The 18,197-nt window shown below is 42.5% G+C and overlaps 1 protein-coding gene across 3 annotated transcripts in view; it reads left to right on the top strand.

Moving 5' to 3' along the window:
* The window catches only part of LOC125466046 (ADAMTS-like protein 5), a 161,269-nt gene that overhangs the window by 124,123 nt on the left and 18,949 nt on the right, over positions 1-18,197 (top strand). For all 3 annotated transcript variants that reach the window (XM_048560158.2, XM_059638526.1, XM_048560157.2), the window contains exons 5-8: positions 1,410-1,518; positions 5,213-5,340; positions 7,613-7,736; positions 11,846-11,929. In XM_048560158.2, the coding sequence (XP_048416115.2) occupies positions 1,410-1,518; positions 5,213-5,340; positions 7,613-7,736; positions 11,846-11,929 (445 nt within the window). The remainder of the gene's footprint in view (positions 1-1,409; positions 1,519-5,212; positions 5,341-7,612; positions 7,737-11,845; positions 11,930-18,197) is intronic.

Here is an 18,197-nt window from a genome sequence, read left to right as displayed (position 1 = left end):
TTTCAGGACAGTGATCTTTCACAGTTGGCGGTACAGTAGGTTATCACAAAATCTCAGAGTGGTTGTAGTGCAAAAGAAGACCATTTGGCCCTCTTGTGCTTGTGCCAGTTCTATTATCCAGTGACAACCTCCTGCCTCCTCCCATATTCCTGCACAAATAAAGTCATCCAGTGCCTCAGCTGAGCCTGCCTCCACCACATTTCTAGGCAGAGCAGCCCATACCCTAACATCACACTGTGTGCAAAAGGTCTTTCATCATCCTTGTTTGGTCATAGATTATAGTTTAGATTCCCTACAGTGTGGAAACAGGCCCCTTGGCCCAACAAGTCCACACTGCCCCTTGAAGCATCCCACCCAGGCCCATCCTCCTAAAACCCACACACCCCTGAACACTACGGGAAATTTAGCATGGCCAATCCACCTAACCTGCACATCTTTGGACTGTGGGAGGAAACTGGAGCACCCGGAGGAAACCCACGCAGACTCAGGGAGAATGTGCAGACACCACACAGACAGCTGCCTAAGGCTGGAATTGAAGCCAGGTCTCTAGCACTGTGAGGCTGCAGTGCTAACCACTGAGCCACCGTGCCGCCCTTTATAAGCATCACTTTATAAGCAGGAGGTGAATGGGATAAGGACAGGATGAAAGACTGTGACAGGGTAGAAGACAAAACAAAATGGATGACAGAGAGGGAGGTGAAGGCCTAGTAGTGTTATTGCTGGACTATTAATCCAGAGACCCAGGTAATGTTCTGGGGACCCAGGTTCAAATTTTAGGTCAATAAAAATCTGAAGTTAGGAGTCTAATGATGACCATGAATCCAGTGCCGATTGTTCGAAAAACGCATGTGGTTCACTAATGCCCTTTAAGGAAGAAAAGAGCCATCCTTATCTGCTCTGGCCTGCATGTGACCACAGACCCACAGTAATGTGGTTGCCATTTAACTGCTGTCTGGGCAATTAGAGATGGGCATTAAATGCTGGCCTAGCCAGCGATGCCCACATCCTGTGAATGAGTAAATGAAGAAAAAGAGGAGTTAGTCTTCCAGGGCCAGAGGGAATGGTGTTGAGGCAGGGCAAGAAACAAATGATGTTCTCCAAAAGCTTGTGATTTCAAGTAAACCTGTTGGACTATAACCTAGTGTCATGTGACTCTAACTTTATCGACTCCAGTCCAACACCAGCACCTCCACATCATATCCTTAATATCAATCTCTTCAACCATGCATTTGGTCACGCTTCGTCATATATCCCTCAATGGTTCAAGATCAGTTTGGGTTTTTGATTGTGCCTCTGTGAGTGGCTGTGGGCTAGTTTCCTGCATAAAACACGAGCTGTTTTTATTGTGTGGCTGTATGTCCACGTTCCAGTTCTAAATAATCAAAACAGTAATTTGACAATTCTCACAGGACTGTCCTCCAGGATCTGTTGATTTCCGAAAGATGCAATGTTCACTCTACAACAACAAGCCAATCCAGGGCAATTTGATGAACCACCAGTGGCTACCATTCTATGGGGGTAAGTACAGAACATTTTCACCAGCTACAGCACAGTGGAATCACTGAGATTCACATCATGTGAACCTGGCAAGTAATTCAACAGACCCTGAATCAATTCATCTTGTCTAAGAGAATTAGTAAATCTCCATAATATTCTGCTTCTCAAATGGGGTCTTATTAGATGCTATTGTGGTAATGGGGCTCTTTGATTTTAATCAAAACCTTGTACATCTAATCTAATGTACACTTATTATTGACTTAGCTCCTGTTCAGCAATCTAAAGAGAGAGCTCAGAAGAGCCAGGAGGCCTAAAGAGAGAGCTCAGAAGAGCCAGGAGGAGAAGTTGTTGGCGGATAGGATCAGGGTAAACCCTAAGGCTTTCTATAGGTATTTAAGGAATAAAAGAATGACGAAAGTAAGATTAGGCCCAATCAAGGATAGTAGTGGTAAGTTGTGTGGGGAGTCAAATGAGCTAGGGGAAGCGCGAAATGAATATTTTTCAACAGTATTCACTCTAGAAAATGACAATGTTGTCAAGGAGAATACTGAGATACAGGCTACTAGACTAGGTGGGATTGAGGTTCATAAGGAAGAGATATTAGAAATCCTACAGAGGGTGAAGATAGATAAGTCCCCTGGGCCGGATGGGATTTATCCTCGGATCCTCTGGGAAGCCAGGGAGGAGATTGCCGAGCCTTTGGCATTGATCTTTAACTCATCATTGTCTACAGGAATAGTGCCAGATGACTGGAGGATAGCAAATGTGGTTCCCCTGTTCAAGAAGGGAAGTAGAGACAACCCTGGTAATTATAGACCAGTGAGCCTTATCTCAGCGGTTGGTAAAGTGTTGGAAAAGGTTATAAGGGATAGGATTTATAATCATCTAGAAAAGAATAAATTGATTAGGGACAGTCCGCACGGTTTTGTGAAGGGAAGGTCGTGCCTCACAAACCTTATTGAGTTCTTTGAGAAGGTGACCAAACAGGTAGATGAGAGTAAAACGGTTGATGTGGTGTATATGGATTTCAGCAAGGCGTTTGATAAGGTTCCCCACAATAGGCTATTGCACAAAATGCGGAGGAATGGAATTGTGGGAGATGTAGCAGTTTGGATCGGAAATTGGCTTGCTGAAAGAAGATAGAAGGTGATAGTTGATGGGAAATGTTCATCCTGGAGACCAGTTACTAGTGGTGTACCGCAAGGGTCGGTGTTGGGTCCACTGCTGTTTGTCATTTTTATAAATGACCTGGATGAGGGCGTAGAAGGATGGATTAGTAAATTTGCAGCCGACACTAAGGTCGGTGAAGTTGTGGATAGTGACGAGGGATGCTGTAGGTTGCAGAGAGACATAGATAAGCTGCAGAGCTGGGCTGAGAGGTGGCGAATGGAGTTTAATGCAAACAAGTGTGAGGTGATGCACTTTGGTAGGAGTAACCAGAAGGCAAAGTACAGGGCTAATGGTAAGATTATTAGCAGTGTAGATGAGCAGAGAGATCTCGGTGTCCGTGTACACAGATCCTTGAAAGTTGCCACCCAGGTTGACAGGGCTGTTAAGAAGGCATACAGTGTTTTAGCTTTTATTAATAGAGGGATCGAGTTCCGGAACCAAGAGGTTATGGTGAAGCTATACAAAACTCTGGTGTGGCCGCACTTGGAGTATTGTGTACAGTTCTGGTCACCGCATTACAAGAAGGATGTGGAAGCTTTGGAAAGGGTGCAGAGGAGATTTACTAGGATGTTGCCTGGTATGGAGGGAAGGTCTTATGAGGAAAGGCTGAGGGACTTGAGGCTGTTTTCATTAGAGAGAAGAAGGTTGAGAGGTGACTTAATAGAAACATATAAAATAATCAGAGGATTAGATAGGGTGGATAGGGAGAGCCTTTTTCCTAGGATGGTGACGGCGAGCATGAGGGGGCATAGCTTTAAATTGAGGGGTGAAAGATATAGGACAGATGTCAGAGGTAGTTTCTTTACTCAGAGAGTAGTAAGGGAATGGAACGCTTTGCCTGCAACGGTAGTAAATTCGCCAACTTTAGGTACATTTAAGTCGTCATTGGACAAGCATATGGACGTACATGGAATAGTGTAGGTTAGATGGGCTTCAGATCAGTATGACAGGTCGGCACAACATCGAAGGCCGAAGGGCCTGTTCTGTGCTGTAATGTTCTATGTTCTATGTTCTATCTTTGAATCCGTTAGCTCAGTTGACTGGACAGCTGGTTTGTGATGCCAGCAGTATGGAATCAATTCCTGTGTCACCTGAGGTTGCCAGGTAGGTTCCACCTTGTTAACCTTTCCCCTTGCCTGAGGCACGGGGACCCTCAGATTAACCAATCGCTTCTGTCACTAATGGGAAAGCACTCCTACGATCTGTGAGGGCTACGGGGACTTCACCTTTATATGAATAACAATGATAAAGTCTTTGGAAGGATTGAATGGCCTTGGAAGGAATGCAATGCACATTCAGTAAATTGTTACGAGGATTCCAATGGTTAATTAAACAGAGTGATTGCATAAATTCAACTTTTATTCTCCAGGATGTAAGAAGTTAAGCATGATTGACTAAGGAGTTTGGGATCTTGGAATTAATTGAGAGGGTAGATAGGGAGAATAATTTCTTCATGGTTGTCTAGATCAAGGGAACATGGCCTTAAAACTGGGAGATATTAATGAAAACTGAAACTGGAGTTCTAGAGGTAAGTTGAAAAGGGCATATCTTCATGTAAAGGATAGAAAAAGTGTGGAATTCTAACTTGCAAAAGCAGATCTTAGCTCATTAACCATTTTAAACCTGAGAAATGATAGGCTTTTGCTCAGGGTATTGATGGACATGGAACCAAAATACAAGATATAGATCAACTCTGATATAATTCAAAGGCAAAATAGACTTGAATGGTTGAATGGCTACTCCTGTTCCCACACTCTTGCACAACTAATAATGGTGTAACTGTTGTACACCTAATCTAATGCAAAAGTGATGACTATATGTATCGGTACATATATTGGTTAGAAAGTCCCAATCCTCCTAACAGTCATGGATTAAAATCTTAAATTGTTGCATGGAGTTTTCAGAGAAATGAAGAAACTCACAGAATAACTGGGCCTAGTGACTGTGTACCTTTCACTTACTAAGTAACAGCTGGGTCACTAGGGGCAACAACACACTCCTCAGATAGATCATAAGTGCACCAGTGAAGTTTTCCTCTAGCCATTATCTCTAGCAAGATTGTAAACTCATTAGAAAAGAACACGTTTACAATTTTGCCAGAAATCTGCAGCACAGGAAATCTTCTTACAGACACATTTACGATGTTGTAACATGCAATGACCAGAGGGATTCTGACCCTGTGAGAAGAGCATAACAAACGCAAAAGATAAGCACAGCTCATCTCTCAAGCATTCCATCTCTCATAATGAATTTTGAACTCTGCTTAGGTCCGATTCTCCTACTCTGTTTCCTTATGACCTTAAACTAGTAGCAGAGACACACAAAACTGAAGAGTGGTCCCCAGCAATGTTTGATCAATTGGTTTTAACTATCTCAGTTCCAAAACTCAAAAAATATCATGGAATAATCGTTACTTCGTGTGGGTCATTGATCTGTCTGTTGAACGGGGGATTTTCCTGAGCTTGGTTTAGCACACTGCTGTAGTTACAGAGATTTATGTGAGCGTGAACCCTGAACTGTGTTCTCTTCTTCTTCTGTTTAACAGCTCCTAATCAATGTGACCTCAACTGCCTTGCCAAAGGGAAGAATTTCTACTACATGTTTGGTCGTGTTCTAGATGGGACAAAGTGCAGACCTGACTCATCGGATATGTGCATTAATGGGCAGTGTCTGGTAAGCAATTCTCCAGAAAATAACTTAAACAGAAAACTGGCATAGCAAGCATGTTGAGTGAACAGCTGCGAAGCAGACTGAGACCAGACAGGTTACATCATTGTCAGTGGAGCATCAGCAGTGAAGGCTGCTTGAGATTACAGGAACAGTGCACATTACACTGCCATTCACAACACATGTGATCATTGCCATTTAAAAGTGCCAGTACCGATGATGCACTTTGTGGTCTCTGTACTTGAGCTTGCAAGGTTTTACAGCAAAGAGATGGTAAGAACTGCCAATGCTGGAGTCAGAGGTAACACAATGCTGTCATTTCAGGTTGGGACCCTTCTTCAGAAATGGGGCAGAAATGCTGCCTGACCTGCTGTGTTCCTCCAGCTCCACACTGTGTTATCTCATTATACAGCAAAGAGTCAGATCCTTGTTGAGACATATGTCTTGAGGTTTATTAACAACGCTGTCTATTTACACAGCTACATTATCACTGACTTACACACATCCTATTCGCTAAAACATCACATTAATTCACCCTGTACTCACTGCCTTATTTTGTTTCCTAGTTTGCTGACATTTCCAGCTTAAAATTCCTATTTTATTGCCTGAACCCTTCCGTGGCTTTACCCTTCCATAGCCTAATCTGAATTCACTGATTTTGATGTTACAGTACATTACTTGCACATGGCTGACTGTCATGTTCATTACACAGAGAGAGTGACTGGAGACAAGTTGGGCCGTCTTTGCACTGTAATGTCCCATGTTGTAAGGTCATGTAGCTGACTTAAAGGTACAGGCCTCCCTGGCTGGAATTCATGCAAATAATACAACACGTCATTCCTGTCTATCCTGCCATGTAACCTTCTGCAGCAACTAACAGCATGGTAATGTTTTCAGAGATTGATTCTGACTTATGTGGAAAGCCCCCAGCAAAATAACGCTTCAAAAACGCTTGAAGGAAACAGGATGCGTAAACACTTTACTGGCCGCTGAAGTAATTTTGCTGCCTGTGATCAAAGATTGAAACATCTTAACTCAAAACCTTTTTAAGAGACTGATAATCAATGTTCCTCTTTCCCATCCCCAAGCCTTTACCTAAAAATTTGGAATCCTTATGTTCAATGTAAGCTGTGTGTTTTTGGAGCCATGCAGTAACCTGGGGTTGGTACCTAAGATAGCATGTCCCCTTTAAGAGGATGTGTGTCCAAGCCCAAATAAAAACCATGTCTTGAAATAAACAAGGTGGAGAAAGACTTAAAAGGGACATTGATTAAGGTAGTGTTTTACATCCCTTCTGTATTGTGTATTGTGCATTGTGTGCAGCGTGGTAGTACAAGTCGAGGCTGTGAGTCACCACAAGTAATTCAACCATCAAGGCAACACAGCTAAAGCATATACTGTCCTCACCATGACTGCCTTAACAGCTACTAGGGAGCTGGGATGGTTCCTATGCACTGATTTCTGGTCCTTTTCCTTTGCTGAGAACAGCTAACTCTGTGGAAAAGCGAGTTGGTTCTGTGACTTGACCTTGCTCAGATTAAGGCTTCGGATTTCCGGTTTAGTCAATCTGAATCGAGATTGAGAACAAAAACAGAAATTGCTGGAAAAGCTCAGCAGGTCTGGCAGCATCTGTGAAGAAAAAAAATCAGAGTTAACGTTTCGGGTCTGGTGACCCTTTCTCGGAACTGGACCCTTCCTTAATGGACCGAAACGTTAACTCTGATTTTTTTTCTCCACAGATGCTGCCAGACTTGCTGAGCTTTTCCAGCAATTTCTGCTTTTGTTCGTGATTTACAGCATCCGCAGTTCTTTCAGTTTTTAAACTCGATTGAATCTGGAGCCCTTTGAGTGGGGATAGTCCAAAAACCAAGAATGCTTTTAATGGCGTAGTGGAGACAGACTGGAAACAGGGTAAAATCAGGGGAACAACACGTTGAATCTAATTTTCTCCCTTTGTAATCCCGTAAGCATATCTTCCTGCTGAAATTTCATAATTGGCCTTTACATCTGCATTTTTGCACTCTTCAAACAATATTGACCACTATGTGAAACATAAACAGGAACCTTTCCGTTGAGGTGGATGAGGGGGTAACCTGTTCCCTACAAATGAACCTTGTGCATAAAATGCGATACAGGCCCTTCAGAGTAACTGAGGCATTTACACATCCCTCTCAAGTGTATCACCTTTCATGTAAGATTCTTTCACTGCCGGCTGACTGGAACCACATCGAATCACTGGGAATCTATGTTTTTGTTTCCATTTTCTCTCACTTTTCAGAAAGTAGGTTGTGACAGCATCCTCGGCTCAAAGGCCAGAGCTGACGTCTGCGGTGTTTGCGGAGGACGGAACGACTCGTGCATCCTGGTCCGGAGAGTTTACCGTTCAGCATTCCCCTCCTCTGGTGATTGCCCTGACATTCTCGATGGGTGAATGCCTTGTGTCTTGACTAAAACATGAACTGGAATTGCCATCAGCCATGGTAGTCCGTAGTAACAGCACTGTGCCACAGCGAGTATAAAATTGGATTTTTGCATTAAACTTTAAGTCATGCAACCTGCATTTTAGAATCTTTTCTCTTGACAGCTGCTGACTGACCTGTTGCGTTTCCAGTCAACTCTGTCTCCAGATTTTCATTGATTATCAGAACTGATCATGATAATGATTATTAATCTCAGTCAGTCATCTCTGATAAACCTTTCCAGATCACCAAACTTTCAATAAATAATAACATCAAATTACCTAAAAGTAGTCCCCTCTTGTGTAAGGATTATAGAGAGAAGGCATGGGAATGAGGTTGAGAAACATATGAGCCATGATCAAATGATGGAGCAGACTCACTTGGCCGAATGGCCTAATTCTGCTCTTTAATCTCATGGTTTTATAATCTTTGGCCCCTTTTAAATTACCTATTTAAGAGCTACACAATTTAAGAATTCGTCACCCAGTATTTTACAACTTCAGTCTTGAGATGATTGCCTGCAATATTTTCTTGTGACCTTTAAATTTCACTTATAAAATAGTTCTCTTTATTATCTTATCAAAAGTATAATTATTTTAAAAATATGAAATAAAAACTATCGAACAATGTACACTTAGTGTGTCCCTTGATAGAAAAGTTGTAAACAGCATGGAGAGTGTTTAGGATAGAATGCAAGAGGATTATTAAATGTCCTGATAGCTTTCTTAGATATAAGGAGGACAGACTGGAATTAGTTACAGTAGGGTGAAGAAGGCTATCAGAAAAATTTAATAATAGTACATTAAATTATGAAAAAATCAGATGGAATAAATAAATACAGACAATTTCCAGTAGTTGGGGCTGACAATTTGAAATTTCCTAAAGACTGGGAGAAAAGAAATGGATACACTTCACTATCTGAAAGTAAGGTGACCTGGAAAGGGTTATCAGAGATGAGTGGCTGAGATTAAAGGCCAATTATTATTAACCAGTTCTGATAGTGGATGAAGATCTCATGGCAGAGTGCAACATTTGGTGTTTTGCTGCAGAGAATGACTGAGGCAGAGATCTCATAAAGCAAAACTGGATAAATGTCAGCTGCAGAGAATATGTAGGGCAACAGGGAGAGATTGGGCGTTAGATCACTAACAAACAAACTGGGTGCAGGTATTGGCCCCTCAAACCTGCTCTACATTTCAATGAAATAATGGCTGGTCTGCTTAACCTGCCTATCTCTAATATTCTTTCACCTCCATGTTTATCAAGAATATACTCTACACCTTACAAATATTCAAGGATTCTGCTTTCACCACGTTTTGACGAAGAGGTCTGCAAAGACTCATGACCCTGCTGAAGAGAAAATGCTCCTCATTTCTCTCTTAAATGGGTGATTCCTTAATTTGAAACAATGACCTAGATTCTAAATTCTCCCCTGAATGTAAACATCCTTTCCATATCCATTTTGTCAAGACCCCTCGGGGTCTTATATGTTTCAACCAAGTCAGCTTTTACTCATCAAAACTCCAGCAGGTGGAAATCTGACCTGTCTAACCTAACAATAGGCCCGTTCCAGGTATTATTCTTGTAAATAGCCTCTAAACAAGACTACAAACGTCCTTAAGGGAAGGAAATCTGCCAAATCCATCTGGTGTGGCCTACATGTGACTCCAGACCCACAGCAATGTGGTTGACTCTGAACTGCCTTCTGAAATGGCCTAGCAAGCCACTCAGTTGCATCAAGTATCAACAGAAAAATGATACTGAATATCACCTGGCGTTTGCCGAAGCACTGGAAGAAATTGGTAGAAACAGCCCTGTCGACCCTGCAAAGTCTTCCTTACTAACATCTGGGACTCACAGGATCATACCTTACAGACAATGTCCCAGACACCACCATCACCATCCCTGGATATGTCCCACCACCAGGACAGACCCAGCAAACGGGGTGGCACAGTGGTATACAGGTGGGAGGGAGTTGCTCTAGGAGTCCTCAACATTCACGCCAGACCCCATGAAGTCTCATGGCTTCAGGTTAAACATGGGCAATGAAACCACCTGCTGATTATCGCATACCATCTTCCCTCAGCTGATGAATCGGTACTCCTCCATGTTGAACAACACCTGGAGGAAGCATTGAAGATGACAAGGGATATTAATGTCCACCAACAAGAGTGGCTTGGCAGCAGTGCTACTGATCACGCTGATTGTGTCCTAAAGGACATGGCTACTAGAATGGGTCTGCAGCAGGTGGTGAAGGAGCCAACAGGAGAGAAAATCATACTTGACCTCATCGTTACCACATTGCTTCATTAATGACCTTCCCTCCACTATAAGGGAATATTTGCTGATAATTGCACAGTGTTCAGCACCATTTGTGACTCCTCAGAAACTTAAGCAGTCCATGTTCAAATGCAACAAGATCTAGACAATATCTAGCCTTGGGATGAAAAGTGTCAAGTCACATCTGTGTCTCACAAATGCCAACCAATGATCATCTCCAATAAGTGACAATCTGACCACCGTCCCTTGACATTCAATGGTGTTATCATCATTGAGACCTCACTATCAACATCCTTGTGGTCACCATTGACTGGAAACTTAACTGGACTTGTTACATAAAGACAGTGGTTACAAGAACAGGTCATACACTAGGAGTACAGTGGTGACTAACTTATCTCCTGACTCCCTTCTGAAGCCCGTCATCTACAAGGCACAAATCAGGAACGTGTCTGAATACTCCCTAATTGCCTGGATGAGTGCAGCTCCAACAACACTCAGAAAGCTTGACATCATCCAGGACGAAGCAGCCCACATGATTAGCACAACATCCACAAGCATCCATTCCCTCCAGCACAGACTCTCAGTAGCAGCAGTGCTGAAATTCACAAAGATCCTTAGATAGCACCTTTCAAACCCATGATCACTTCCATCTAGAAGGAGAGGCCAGCAGATGAATGGGAACACCACCACCTTCAAGTTCACTTCCAAGCCACTCATCATCCTGACTTGGAAACATATTGCTGTTACTTCACTGTCACTGGAATTCCCTCGCTAATGCCATTGTGGGTCAACTGCAAGAGGACTGCAGTGGTTCAAGAAAGCAGCTTGAGGGCAACAAGGAACAAGCAAATGCTAACCAGCCAGTGACGCCTATGTCCCATGCGTAAATTTTTTAAAAAACTAATATGCATCCTTTCTTAACATACTGTACACAGTATTCTAGATGTGGTCTCATAAATGCCAAATTTAAGTCAACCATCATTTCCATGCTTTTTCATTCACTTCCCCTCACAATGAAAGATAACATTCTATTAGCTTTTCCAACACTGGCTGTATCTGCGGACCGATCTTGTGTGATATGTGCATTTGGACATCTGAGCTCTGCAATCTCTTACCAATTAAATCATATACTTGATTTGCCAAAAAAGTCAATTTCACACTTTCTCATATTATATAGCACTTTTAGTTTTGGCTCCCATTGCAACGGGCCATCACAGATAGGATGGGCTGAAAAGCCTCTTTAGATTCGATTAGATTCCCTACGGTGTGGAAACAAACCATTCGGCCCAACAAGTCCACATCGCCCCTTGAAGCATCCCACCCAGACCCCTTCACCTAATCCACACACCCCTGAACACTATGGGCAATTTAGCATGGCCAATCCAGCCGGCTTGCACATCTTTGGACTGTGGGAGGAAACCGGAGCACCCGGAGGAAACCCACGCAGACACAGGGAGAAACTCCACACAGACAGTCGCCCAAGGCTGGAATCGAACCCACGTCCCTGGAGCTGTGAGGCTGCAGTGCGAACCACTGAGCCACCGTGCCGCCCAAATTTCTTCATTATAAACTTCTACATGGTACTCTGTAATTATATTCTAGATTTTTTGATAATATTCTATGATCACCCCAATAGAAATGTCACTTTTTAAACTTTAAATGTTCTACACAGTTCTGTAAATGTATATTTAATATTTGTTTTTAATGTTTTAAAATCTAAGTCAAACTCCTGGTAATTGGTAATGACTGTAATTTTTTCCAACTAATCTCAGGTTACTTTGGTTACAATAATGTAACTGTGATCCCAGCAGGAGCCACTAACATTAAAGTTACAGACAACAGCAGGAACTACCTGGGTAAGTCAACCTCTCAGCTACAAGAGTTCAAAGGTTACTGCAGTAATATATTGTTAAGTTAGCTGCTGTTTCCTTTGTGCTAAGTTTGCTGATTTCTGCCATTGTTGCATTAGTTATAATGAGTTAGCCAATTCTCGAGCATGGATAGATGATTTGTTAGCTAATAGAAGATGGGTAGCATGGTGGCTCAGCGGTTAGCACTGCTGCTCCACAGCATTTAGGGACCTGTGTCCAATTCTAGCCTCAGGTGACTGTTTGTGTGGAGTTTGCATGGTGTCCCCATGTCTGCATGACTTCCCTCTGGGTGCTCCAGTTTTCTCCCACAATCTAAAGATGTGCGTGTTAGGTGGATTGGCCATGCTAAATTGCCTGCAGAGTCCAGGGATGGGTAGGTTAGATGGATTAGCCATGAGAAATGCAGGGTGATAGGGTAGGGGGTGTTGAGTCTGGGTGGGATGCTTTTCAGAGAGTCAGTATGGACTTGTTGGGATGAATAGCCTGCTTCAATACTGTGGGGATTCTACAATTCCATATTTCAAAGGGAATGGAGTAAAAAAATGGGAAAGCTTGCTAAAACTGTACAAGGCACTAGCCAGAGCAAACAGTACCAAGAATTGCTTTGATCCCCTCATCAACTGTCATTGGAGGTAGTCCAGCGAAGGTTCACACAGTTTATTCTGTGTATGGAGGGATTGTCTTATGAGGAGATGTTGAGTAGTTTGGCTCTATACTCATGACAGTTTAAAAGAATAAGAGATAACTTAATTGAAGCATATAGGATTCTTAGGAGACTTGACAGAGTAGATGCTTCCGCTGGTGGGAGAGTCTAAGACCAAAGGGCAGAATATCAGAATAAGGAATTGCACATTTAAGACCAAGGTGAGGAGGAATTTCTTCTCGCAGAAGTTAGTTAACGTGTGAAATCCTTTACTCGAGGGCTGTGGAGGGTGTGGCATTAAGTATATTCAAGGGTGAGATTCACAGTCTTATAATTAGTAAAAGCATCAAAAGTTATGGCAGAAAAATGGAGGAGTATCAAATCAGCCATAATCTCATTGAATGGCAGAAAGGATTCAGTCAGCTTTGAAAAAAGACTACTTTGGCTCCTTATGATCTCCCAGCAGTAAGATACCTGACTCTTCACAGCCATCTGCCTAATCCAACACAGAGTGGATTCCAAATGTTCAGATGCAACGCCCCATAGTCAAATAACAAAACACCCCAATATACTTTTCAGAATTATAATTAGAAATGATTAGATGCTGAGCCCAGCAAGGCCCAGCTCAGCCAAAGAAGGGTGACCAAAATATGTTAAGTTTTAAAGGTGATTGTTAAAGAAAAGCACACACAGACAGGTTTTGGGAATGAATCCCAAAGGTTTTTTCTTTCTTTATTCTTTCATGGGCTGTGGTAAGGCCAGCATTTGTTGCCATCCCAAATTGCTCTGACTGAGTGCCATGCTAAGCTACTTCAGGGGGCACCTAAGAGTCAACCACATTGCTGTGGATATGGCATCACATGTGGGTCAGACCGGGTAAGAACTGCAGACTTTCCTCCCTAAAGGACACTGAAGTGTAGGAGTCAAGATGACTGAAAGCATGGCCACACATGGTAGGGTGAAAGGAGGTGGTAGCACAATTATGGCAGGTCAGAAATAGAGTTCACAAGGACAATGTCAGAATGGAAGAATAGAAACTAAGCAATCCAGGGAAAGTTTGAAACAGAAATCATGAAAATTCTAATGATGACATTTCTTTGGAGAAATGCAGTTGTGTTCTGTTCCCTTGCCATAGTCATGTGACCGCTGATCTAGTTGCTTTCTGTTTGGAGAGAAAATTTATTGAACATCAAACCTTCAAACCTCCTTAGAACCAACACCTTCAGTATGGTTTTGGGATCGAAGGTCAGGGCCACGATGCTGGGCTGAGGGTCAGGGCCACTTTGCTGAGTAGAGGGTCAGGGCCACTTTGCTGGGGTTCAGAGTCAAGGTTCAGAGCTGAATGCTGAGGTCGAGGGTTGGACTTATTATGTCGCCCGGGCTTGGGGCCACTTGCTGGGGTTAAGATTCAAGTCATGTGCGAGGGTTGAAGATCAGGGCCAATGTGTTCTAGTAGGGATCTGGGGACCAAGGCCAGGAGCAGCACTCTGGCCTGTGATTTCTGTAGCTGCCCTTGCCTCTAACCACAATTTTTATCAACTCATGCAGGTCCATTGTAAAGCATTTTGGATCATTTCACTCTTAGCTATGCCAGGATTTCTCCAGTCGTTAATGTTGGTTAAATTCTAGTGGCCGTGGCTCAATCTTATCTCGCCATCAAATGGTTGTGGATTCAAATCTCACTCCAGGGCTTGAGCAGAAGACTCAAGGCTAACACTGCAGTGTAACACTGAGGGAGTGCTGCACTGTCACAGGTGCTGTTTTTGAATATTGCCTGTGGGTAGATGTGATGCACTAATTCAAAGAAGAGCAGAGGAGTTTTCCCCAGTGTGCTGGCCAAGGTACAGCACTAAAGACAGATAACTAGGTCATTTCCACATTGTTGCTTGTGGGAGCTTGCTGTGTTGTGTTTGCTAAATCACAACATTAATCACACTTTTAAGAGTATTTCATTGGCACTGACGATGCAATCCTATATAAATACAAGCTTTCTAAAAAAGTGCAAATGATATATTAAAATACACATCAATTACTTTGCTGATAATACAGCATATTAGGTATTAAATGTGTTAACCTGATAAATAATCAGCAGTTGGGGACAATGTGACATTGAGAACTGTGGTGCGGAGAGAGTGAAACAGTTTTCATTAATAAGGAAGAAAATACCTGACTTCTGTATGCTACACACTGGCAAAATTACCATAAACCAGATTGAGAATTTAAACAACATTTAAGCTTGAACTTCTGACCTCTTTTGGTTGGGAATACAACGCTTAGCCGCATGAGCTATCAGACCACCAGCTAGAGATCATGTTTTTTTAGGAAGCAGTAATTAGTAGTTTTGAAATACGTATGATTAATAAGTCAAATTTCTTACCGCCAGGACAAAGGGGCTGTTGTTGAGTACATTGCAGAGTTGTCAGCAAAATAAGTGATCATGCATTGTGCATTCCAAAGTCCAGCTCAGTTCCTCAAAAGTTCAGCAAAAGCTTCTGAAATAAGAGACAAGATTCAGGACTGGGAAGTTCTGCTGTTTAGATTCAGAAGAAGCCCTGATAATAGAGGTAGTTCTCCTATAACACAATAGTTGCATTCTCATGTGAACTCACTCCATAGAAAGTCACCATAAAAAATCATGTTATAGGGAAATCACTGTAGAAACCGTCATACCTGTTTAGCAGAAAGTTTGCAATATCCAAAGAGCATCCACCATTCACTAATCATGTTACAGCCAACTTGCTTTAATGAAACACATGTTATAGCAGAACTATCTGTACTGGAGTCTACAACTTCTGGACCCCAGACTCGTCAATATCGTCCCAAGGTCTTTCTGTTTCACTTCAATGTAGCTGAGTCAAAGTCTTGGAACTCCGTCTCTAACTACACTATGTGTGTACCTTTGCCCCATACACTGCAGCTGTTCAAAAAGGCACCTCACCACCAGCTTCTCCAAACCAAATGAGATGGGTAACAAAGACTGGCCGAGCCAACAAAACCCAGATCCCGTGAATGAATAAAAAAATCTCTCCTTCTTTAAGATGGTCCTGTAAAACGTTCTTCCCTCCTTTAAGATAGTCCTAAAAACCGACTTCCTTGACAAAGCACCTTTCCTAATGTGGTTTGGTGCTTGATGTAGTTCTTGTGAAGTGCCATGTGATGTCTTGATACACTAAATGCACTACATAAATGTGAGTTGCTTTTGTTACCTATGATTACATTCAGTAGTTCCCAAGTTATTTTAATGTTGGACATAGTCTTCAACAATGGGACATAGACAAAAGACTAAGGCTAGCAGGACAGGATTAACCCCTATGGTTTAGAAGAGAATGGCTCAATTGTTCGAGGGATGAGAAACTTTAGTTCTGAGAATACATTGAAGAAGTTGGGACTGTTCACCTTGGAGAGAGGAAGGCTAAGAGGAGGAGTTTTCAAAGTAACGCGTGAGTCAGATTGAGTCAACAGGGAGAAACTGTTGCTGCTTGTAAAAGGATAAAGAACAAATGGGGGATAAGGTGGGGGTTGGGGCTGAGTCTGAGTGGGATGCTCTTTGATGCAGATTTGATGGGTTGAATGGCCTCTTTTTGCACTAGGCATTCTATGAATACATAAACATAATGTCTGTTCCTATTGTCCTGGCTGAGTACTTCTTAACATGTTTCGGGTCATAACAACTCTCCCCCTATTCAATATGCAATTCAGACTTGGTCTGGTCCTTGTTTACTTTTGACCTTTGGTAACCCTGGACTTTACATTCCATCAGGCCTTGCTTGGGGAAACTGTTGAGGTAATTTGATGGTGGATCTAGTAGTTTAGGCCATTGACTCTAAATTCAAATCCCACCTCATGTGATGACCATAACACAGTTAAACAGGTCGAATGTCAACCATTAACCTTCTCAGCAGCAAGTGGCATGAGCTCCAGTCTTTAACTCACACATAGAAGTGAAGGTTGCTTGGCAATTTGGCACAAAACATAACAACACCCATCACTAGATATTCAAACCTGTTTTAAGACTGACAGAGTCTTTGCAAATTTAGTTATGTGAATCCTAGAATCCCTACAGTGCAGATAGAGGCCATTCAGCCCATCAAGTTTGTGCCAAACCTCCAAAGAACATCCTAGCCCAACATATTCCCTGTAACCCCACATTTACCATTGGTAATCTACCTTGCCTGCACATTGTAGTACAATGGGGCAATGCCACGGGTAAAATTTACAATCAAGAATTCCCAGCTGGTAGTAAGTTACAAGGAGCAGAATGCAGAAAATGGAGACTCTGATTTTGCATGTAAAATCACTGCTAACAGCTGGGGATTCCCTGGATACATTTCCTACCAGATATTTTCTACATTGTGGGGAGCACTCCTTTAATGTAGGCATTAGTTGACTGAGGTTTCAGATGAATTCCTTCTCTCTCTGGCTGAGTTATCACAGGGGTCAGTGCTGGTTCCCTAATCTGTCTCATACTCTGCTGCCCTGATGTAAACAATCTCACTAAGCATTTTGTGGAGAGCGATAGAAGTTGTTTGCTTTCATTATTGGTTTCTGGTCCCTGGGCCTCCTGGGCAATGTCGTTAGCTCTTCCCCTCTGATCTCTGTTTCTGAAAATAAGTTGATAAAACATACAGTATAGTTAACCTAAAAACATTCTAAAGAGAACCTCAAAGGAACTACAGTGAGGGTGCCAGAGTTGGGTTTCTTGTGAAGTAGGACAATAAGACCTGATTGGCCCCACCTTCAGACTTGTAAGTCTAACATTTTAAAATACTCCACAACATAGTGGCCTTTACAGACAGCAGCCAATGCATTCTCTTAGGTGCTATCCTTGGATTGGTAGGAAAATAGAGTTGAGACCCCAACTATATCATTGTGAAAGGGCCAAATTCCTGCTCCTAATTCCTGTATCATGGAACTAGATGTCTGAAGTGCTGGGGTTATATCAAACCTGTAGCTATGTCACTAACCCATTAAGATGTGGGTGCACAACAATGCTGTCAGTTTAAGAGCAGGGTTGAGGGTAATTTCCACCTTTGTCTGATGGTAATGGGCAGTGATGGTTTCAAAGTGTGAGTTTGTAGCCCTATTGTCCCAATAATGTTGGCTGTACTATGAAAGAGTTCTGCTGACAGGGGACTCAAAATACTCGGCAATAGTCTTGTTTTAATTTTGAAGTGGCATGACCCCAAATGCCATTTTGGGCAACATTAAACCAAATAGTTTCGCCCCAGGAATAAACTGTTCCATGGGAAATTAAAGCAAAGAGGTCCACCAAACGCAGATGGTGAATTAAAGGATTAACTCACAGATGATTGAACATTCAAATAGAGGGAAAACACGGCAGATGCTGGAAGAAACCCAAAAGAAAAACGGAAATGGCTGGAGAAACTCCACAGGTCTGGCAGCAGTCATGGAGACAGAGAAGCAGAGTTAATGTTGCAGGTCTGGTGTGAGTCTTCCACAGAACTAGTTGAACTCACCACCAAGACAATAAAATCTTTTTGCTGTGTCTGCACTCATGAGCATTTCCAGATCACTGCAATGCTCCAAGTGTGGAATATTGTTTTCATTCACATTGGTATGAAATGCTAGATCTCCTCAGTTTGGAGTGGG

Source organism: Stegostoma tigrinum, chromosome 30, assembly GCF_030684315.1.
Source record: "Stegostoma tigrinum isolate sSteTig4 chromosome 30, sSteTig4.hap1, whole genome shotgun sequence".
NCBI classification, from domain to species: Eukaryota; Metazoa; Chordata; class Chondrichthyes; order Orectolobiformes; family Stegostomatidae; genus Stegostoma; species Stegostoma tigrinum.
Note: the sequence above shows the minus strand (reverse complement) of the source record. Positions and strands in the feature narration are given on the sequence as shown.